The 7,870-nt window shown below is 36.1% G+C and overlaps 1 protein-coding gene across 1 annotated transcript; it reads right to left on the reverse strand.

The window, feature by feature from the left end:
* Positions 1 to 2,743: 2,743 nt before the first annotated feature.
* Positions 2,744 to 7,239, reverse strand: LOC130657865 (collagen alpha-1(I) chain-like). The gene is made up of 7 exons (XM_057460858.1): positions 7,108 to 7,239; positions 5,344 to 6,869; positions 5,048 to 5,071; positions 4,826 to 5,000; positions 4,458 to 4,734; positions 4,264 to 4,373; positions 2,744 to 4,179 (listed from the first exon to the last, which is right to left on the reverse strand). The coding sequence occupies exons 2-7, from the start codon at positions 6,154 to 6,156 to the stop codon at positions 3,500 to 3,502; spliced, it is 2,079 nt and encodes a 692-aa protein (XP_057316841.1). The 5' UTR covers positions 6,157 to 6,869; positions 7,108 to 7,239; the 3' UTR covers positions 2,744 to 3,499.
* Between the last annotated feature and the right edge of the window lie 631 nt (positions 7,240 to 7,870).

A 7,870-nucleotide genomic window follows, 5' to 3' on the forward strand; every position in this document is an offset into this window, starting at 1 on the left:
TGATATTATACTTAGAAAAAATGGTGAAAAAACCAAAAAAAGGAATTTTAAAGAAAATTTTGCGGATAGGCATATCATCGGCGAAGTTTCCACGACAAATAACCTTTTTTCTTGATTAGCGAAAATAATTTGTGGCAAAAATGCTTTATTGGTTGATTAGTGAAATTAATTATACTGATAATAAAATACTTCGTGAATAGCGTAAAACTGAAATATTCTAGAAAATTCATGGCTTTAAGCTTAGTCAAACTTGTCCTACATTTCATCCAACATTTTATCATTGTGTTGGACGTTTGTTGTTGGATGGACATTTTGCGCCGGTCAAACGATCATACAACACTTCATCCAACATATATGTTCATTCATTCTCTCTTTCTATAAAAACAAAAAATGTCCATTCATTCTTTCTTTCGAAAAAAATTCAAGATGGCGAAGTGCATGCAGATGATCTTCCCTGTTGTTCTATCAGAACTATTAGATTTTGACGACCAGAGGCCTTGTCAGGGGAAAACCAGAGAATGGATAAAAAGAAGGCGCGAGTTGTTCTTGTATTTCTTAAACGCTTTCCTTTAACAAAAATGCTTAACTATTGCTCATCATGGCTTCGTCTAAGTCGCTCATCTCTGTACTGTGATATTGACGTACTAAATACCGTCTGTTTATTTTTCACAATATTCTAAATTCGAACGTTTTAACATTCGAAGTGCATTCGATTGCAATAGAATGACATCATTTACGCGTAATGTTGGATGAAAAAGTGGTCAAACGCGCATCCAACATGAAAAATGTGTTGGATGAAGCTGTAAATGTTGGATGAAAAGTTTGATCGCGATCAAACTTTCATCCAACACATTTTTGCTTCTTTTAACACATACTTTTCTTCTTTTTCAAATTTCACTTTTGGTCAAACGTGTCCAACATTTCATCTAACACCGAAAATTTTTGATGTTCGATGAAATGTTGGACACCTTTGACCTAAGCTTTACTTTTGATGTCGCGTCTTCTAAATTTCCGATATCTTAAGGGAATAAATTTTTTAAAAAATTAACTTTCGCGAATTTTGCGACTGTGTCAATTTCGCCAAAATTTATTCCCGCAGATTTTTTTTTCCTTTTTGAAAAAGCGACGCTAATTTTTAACTTCGATGACATACCTAGAACAACATATAATATCTATGTTATTTTCAACTTCACCAATTTTAATTTTATGTCACCTCTACATAAAAGCCCTTGAAAAAGTGGTACAAAATGTCATCAGATTTTTTTTTTGCGAAATCTACGCCAAATTTAGATCCGAATATCAGAATTTGCGAAAGTCGCAAAAAGAAATTTGCTTTCAAAAAGCTAAGGTTATTATCCTCGGTAGCAGATTGTTTTCACAGCCAGTGAGCTCATAATGTTGTGCTTTGTCGTTGCGTACGCTTCAGCTGGACTCAGCATGATGTGTCTTACTACTGGAAAATCGGAAGAGTTAAGGTGGAAAAAAATACACTGTGTTGCAAACAAATATCCCGCTCTTTAATTAGTTACTTCTTCTGTTGTTCCTTGCTCACTTGATCAACTCCTATATTTCAATTAATTGATTTTGAAAAATAATAATTATCGTTTCTTCCTTTTAAATAGTCGATACAAAGGAGTACCGGTGTTGTTTTTTTTTGAAAGCAAACTCTTATTTTAGAGCAAGAAAATTTTTGTTCCTTAAAATAGAATTTGATTCTGATTGCTAATCACTGAAGCGCAACAAAATCATTTTCAACTATGTTGACATTAGAACTTTTTTCGCAGTCAAATTCTCGCATAACCTAGGAAATTACGCGTACAGGGAGATTCAGGAAATTTCTCAAACGAAAGTATTGACGTTTCGACAACTTGTCGTCTATTATGGCTAAAAGAAAATACGAATCGTTTTAACATCAAAATTTTCTACTCAAATAAGAATTGGAGAAATAAAGAAAAGAAAAATTTAATGATTTTCGAGAATTTTGGCGTGTTTTTTGGTCAAATTCGTCAGTCGCGAGATTCTAAATTCAAGTTAATTCTCCAAATTTAGATTCCTAGGATCAGGAAGTTTGTAACGTGAAAGATATATTTTAAAAAGCAGGCTAATGCTTCTAAACAATATAAAATAAAGTATTCCAAAAATATTCAGGCCCACGGTAATTTGATAGACCTTGGAGGAAGAAATGTCTTTCTGTCTTTCTTTCCTCCAAATCAAAGAAGAAAACGACTCTGATTAAAATTCATATTTATATTGCATAAAATCTTTCTTATCACTCTAAATTTACGTTAACTCTCCTTTTTGATTTCCAGAATAAGAAAGTTTATAACGTGAAAGATATATCTTCGTATTTATGTTATTGCGCTAATGTGTCGCTGCGCTTGCTACCTTGAAAACCAGGCTTGGACTACTAAATACATGGACAAATATAAAACACTACTACTCCTTAATTTGATGGACTAGATCAGGAAAAAAAGAAAATGACTGATTAAAATTCATATTTATATTTCATGGTAAAATCTTTATAATCACTCTTCATTACTTTAAGATGAAGAGTAAAAAGCAAGAAATTTGAGTCCTTCACCATATATATCCATCTCTATAAATTGCAAACATATAATAATACATTGTAGTGAAGTGGAATTTTCAAAAATTTAAATTAAAGATATTGATTGAGTAAGTATGCGAAGATCAATGTAGAATTATTACTTATCACGGCTCAAATGTTTTGACGGGAATTTTAGAAAGGAATCTTACAGTATGCAAACATAGGGAATAAGGACTATATGAAACCCAGGATATTATTTTATAGCGCTCTATTATTCGTCATGGAAGGATTCGTTTTCTAAATCTTTTTCAAGTTCATCGTCAAGAATGACTTTGCTTGAACTGGCGTCTTCCATTTGTCTTTTTCGTTCATCCTTGATGCGTTGTTGAAGCTCTGTATCAAACTCATCCAGATCTTCTTCAGGTGCATCAGCGGCCGGTTCATCGTGAGTTGTCTTCGTGAGGGCTTGACAACATTGTGCCGTTGCAAAGACCTAAAGAATCAGAGTTTCGTTAAAATAAAGTAACACAATATTTACGTGTTATCCTGTTAACCTGTTTCAACAACAAGGTAAATTTCGCTTAACAACACCACTAAGTTTCATTAGATTGATCAATAGATTTTTGACTTTATAAAAAAAAATTGATAACTACCTTTGGTGCATAGTAGCTAGGTTGTCCTGCTGGTGGTTTTGGTGCAGGGCATTTGCATGTGCAGGTCTTGCCATCATTTGAAAGCTCGTATTTACTACATGTCGTGCAACTGCAGCCAAGTACTTTTCCACTTCCGCATGTTACAGTATTACCAGCTAATTTTTTCAGTGTGCATCCGAGAGAAAAGAATGCAGGTTGACCTTTTGGACCTTTGTCACCTTTGGCACCTATAAAAATAAATATAAGTTTATTATAAAACGAATCAACATTCTCAGGAAAATAAAAAAAATTATCTACTGTATTAATAAAGTAAATGCAAACGTAAACCAAATGACCAATTAAAATTCTTACCAGCTGGACCAGCAAATCCTACATCTCCTTTGGGTCCTTGGTTACCACCGTCACCTTTATCACCTTTACCACCTTGTGCGCCAGTATATCCAACGTTTCCCGTGTCTCCTTTGTCACCTTTATCACCTTTTCCTCCCTTGCTTCCATTCGATCCATCGGCACCAGCGATACCTTGTTGTCCTTGATCACCAGTATCACCTTTGTCTCCTCTATCACCTTTTACGCCATTGCTTCCATTGAAACCTGAATCACCAGTTGCTCCTTTAGATCCCCTGTCTCCATCGTCACCTTGATCTCCTTTGTCACCCTTTTCTCCTTTAAAACCTGGTCCTCCAGATGGTCCAGCATCGCCTTGGTCTCCTTTCTCCCCCTTTTCCCCGTCAATTCCTACCATAGAAATTGAATTAAATTTATATATCTTCTGTAAAACTAAAAATCGCTTAAACGATATCAATAATACATCGGAAAAATGTTTACCTTTAACGCCATCGAGGCCTTTAACGCCAGTATCACCAGTTTCACCTTTGATGCCAGTTGCTCCAGTATTACCAGTTTGTCCTGTAGCGCCCGTGAAACCAGTTTCACCTTGGTCACCTCTAGCTCCTTTTGCACCTGTGGCACCAGTGTCTCCTAAATAATTAATAAATGCATAAAACTAAGATAAAAAGAAAATTCGCGAAAACACTCTTTAATGTTCTCCTTTCCTATTATTACCTCTGTCTCCTTTTTCTCCTTTAATGCCAGTTTCGCCAACGAATCCGATATCTCCTATTGCACCTTTATTTCCAGTTTGTCCCTTTTGTCCTTGTTGTCCATTTGCTCCCCTGTTGACAAAAAATCATGCTTTATCATATCTAATATTATAATAATATTACAAGACTGATACGTTAAACGTAATGATATCTTACTGGTCTCCTGTGTCTCCTTGGTCTCCTTTTTCTCCTTGTTCTCCATCGGATCCTTGTGCTCCATCGTATCCAGTCTCGCCTTGGTGTCCAACAGGTCCTTGATCTCCAATTTCACCCTTACTTCCTGTTGCTCCCTGTGCTCCTTCATCTCCAGTATCACCTTTAAATCCTTTTGCACCTTGTGCTCCGGTTGCTCCACGGTCTCCAACATCTCCTTTAAGACCTTTCCCTCCCTTTAAGCCTCTATTTCCATTTGCCCCATTATCGCCTCGTACGCCTGTAATGATAATCAACAAAACATATTAAATATTTTGGTGAGTAATGAATATATGACAAAATATGAGCAAAAAAACAAACTAACTAACTACCTCTTTCTCCTTTTAATCCGGTAGCCCCTGTTGTTCCTCTGCTACCAGTAGCACCAGTCCTTCCTTTAAATCCTGTGATAAAAAGACGGTAAAACAAAAAGAAACATGTATGTACCCATTTGATGGTAATTATAAAAATACGGTAGTATACCGACCTTTTGGTCCAACCACGCCCCTATTTCCTTGTGGTCCTGTATTTCCCCGTGTTCCTGTTTGGCCAACAGATCCTTGCATCCCTTGTCTTCCCTAAAAATAGTTTCTGTAAATTTCACTTCACTCTTTCATATATTTTTTTAAATAAGCAATAGTAACATCGAAGCAAAATAAAGATAATGCAGAGAAAGGTTATAGTATATGAAAACTACCAATCCCCCTTTGTAAATTTTTCCGAATACTCGCTTTCTGTTGTCGTCCGATTGCACAAATGCGTTGGCAATATTGATCAGGTATTTAGAAGCAACACTTTTCCCGTATAATTGTAGCACACATATAGAGCATATGTATATATTGATCAATTAATAATTGATTAAAAAACATGATACCCTTATAAAAAAACACATTCTCCTTCTTGGCAAAAAAGTGGAGGCTATAATATAATTTTGTACCTTTTCTCCTTGATTTCCCATCAAGCCTTCCTCCCCAACATCTCCTTTAAGTCCCTTATCTCCTGACACTCCTTTAGCTCCTTTTCCTCCATTGGCGCCATCAATACCGTTCACACCATTGGCTCCATTTGGTCCTGTTGATCCAGTGTCACCGGCTTCTCCTTTATCTCCTCTGTCTCCGGTGAGACCTTTGCTTCCATCAGTGCCAGCAACCCCATCATTACCCTGACTTCCTGCATCACCTCTATCTCCTTTCACTCCTGTCAGTCCTTTGATTCCTGTCATACCTTTTTCCCCCTTTCTGCCATTACGCCCTGCATCACCAGTTTCGCCTTTCATTCCAACTGAACCTGCAACGCCGACGTCACCAGTAATACCTTTAAATCCTTCATCTCCAGTGAATCCTTGACGTCCATTGGGTCCCTGATCACCTCGGTCACCTTTTATACCCTTTAGTGCAGGAGAATTTGCAGGACCTTGATCACCAGTGTCACCCTTGTCACCCATATCTCCTTTTTCTCCTTTTGCGCCTTGGTAGCCGTCTGGTCCTGTTCTCCCTGTAAAACCTTTGTCTCCTTTCTCCCCTTGTTGTCCTTTGAATCCTTGATTACCTATCTGTCCTTTAGGTCCAATAGGTCCTTGTGGTCCTTGCGGTCCTAAATTTAGAAAAATCATTATATAAAACTTGTTATTTGTTAGTGTACAATACTTAACACGTGGTGACATGCACTACTTACCGCTCACAAGAGTGATACAAAGACTACACAAATAATTGTTTCCCCATCCGTAGTTTGTTGTTGATGTGATCTGTGTGGCTAAGCAGTCAGAGCATGGACTTTGGATCAATCCAGAGTTAGAGAAAGCAAAATGGTAAGGAGAATCTGTTGGTACACACAAGTACGAGTTTCGCATTCGTGGATTTCCTGAAGCATCTTGATCATCAGGTTCGGTGATATGGGTACATCTTTTGTTTGCGATTGGACCTAAAGTAGAGTGTATTTACAAAACAATGTCCTAAAATAAATGTAAAAATATAAAAATTCTTGCATAATAGCCGATATATGGTTATTCAGATCAGTTGTAAGAAATTAAATCCTTTTTTTTAGTAGCCTTTCTTCTCAAGCATTTATATTAAAAACTTAATCGAATCTGTTGCAAACAAGTCCAAAAAATCCATCCAAAAATCCTTAAAAATTCCAAAACAGAGAGGAGTAATAAACAAATTTTACCGTTAGTTGACCATTGAATCTCAGCATCTAAGAGTGTAGGTCCTACTCTCCAACAAAAGTAACCTTTCCATGAATAAGCATTCGACATAGCTGTGTTGTCCCATGTTATACATTTATAGCTATATCCATAAGGTGTATAAGGATCAGTGGTGGGTTGGGTAAATGGTTCAAAACGGAAATCATGTGGAAATCGTGGATACTTCTTTACACCTAAATATACAAAATATTAGATAAATCAAAATATTGCTAGAATATTAAGACTAAGTCAAAATACATAAGTTAAAATGAAAGTATGAACACCCGGAATTTGATTCATGGTAATATGTATAACAGATTTCAGAATCAGCCAGATTTTATATTCTAACTTGAGTATCGATTCGCTTTGCAATGTATGCTATCCCTATCTTTGTTAAATAGTTAACATCAACAACAAGAAAAGAAAACATACCTGCAACCAGCGAAGGTGCAAAAAGTGCAACCACCATTATCAATATAACACTCTTCATTGTGCCACGCCCTTCTTGTAGTGATATTCTAGAGAGCAGTTTTATTGTGTCCAACGTTGCGGACCAGGTCGCTTGTTAAACTAAATTAAAATCATGGAAATGACAAGTTTAAATAATCAATTCTGCGCCTATTACTTGATTAAGGAAATTAAGGATTTGTAATTAAGAATCGACCTCGTGCTCGTTAATCAACGAAATGAGTGGGGTAAGTGAACAATTAATATATGGTTCAACAATGACCTTGTTTCTATGGGAAAGGTGATGACTGAACCAAATATACATAGCTTATGTAACAGTTGTAGAAATAGCTACCTAGTATTGCTATGACGCTTGTAGAAGTACTGAGATACGCCGTGAATGTAATTTTGGAATCGGTAGCGTTGTTGTTGACTTTACAAGAGCAAAAATTTAAAACAAGATACGAAAGAAAAATCACAGGAATTTTTTTGTGTTATCTAAGAATTTATGGTACGTGCTAACAGAGGCCTCATACACTTCTCTTTTTCTTCTTCTTTCAATAAAAAAATAAAGTATTTTGCACTTTTGGAAAATTTGAAAGTGATTTTTTAAAATTTAGCGTCATCATTTAAATTTTGTGTGCGTGATGTTTCTTCAGTTTTCCATAACTTAAGATGCTTATTAGCTGGTGATAATTTCCTGCGTACTGTATCTTATCTCTATATAACATCTGCGTGACGCAGTTAC

Source organism: Hydractinia symbiolongicarpus, chromosome 9 (genome assembly GCF_029227915.1).
Source record: "Hydractinia symbiolongicarpus strain clone_291-10 chromosome 9, HSymV2.1, whole genome shotgun sequence".
Taxonomy (NCBI): domain Eukaryota; kingdom Metazoa; phylum Cnidaria; class Hydrozoa; order Anthoathecata; family Hydractiniidae; genus Hydractinia; species Hydractinia symbiolongicarpus.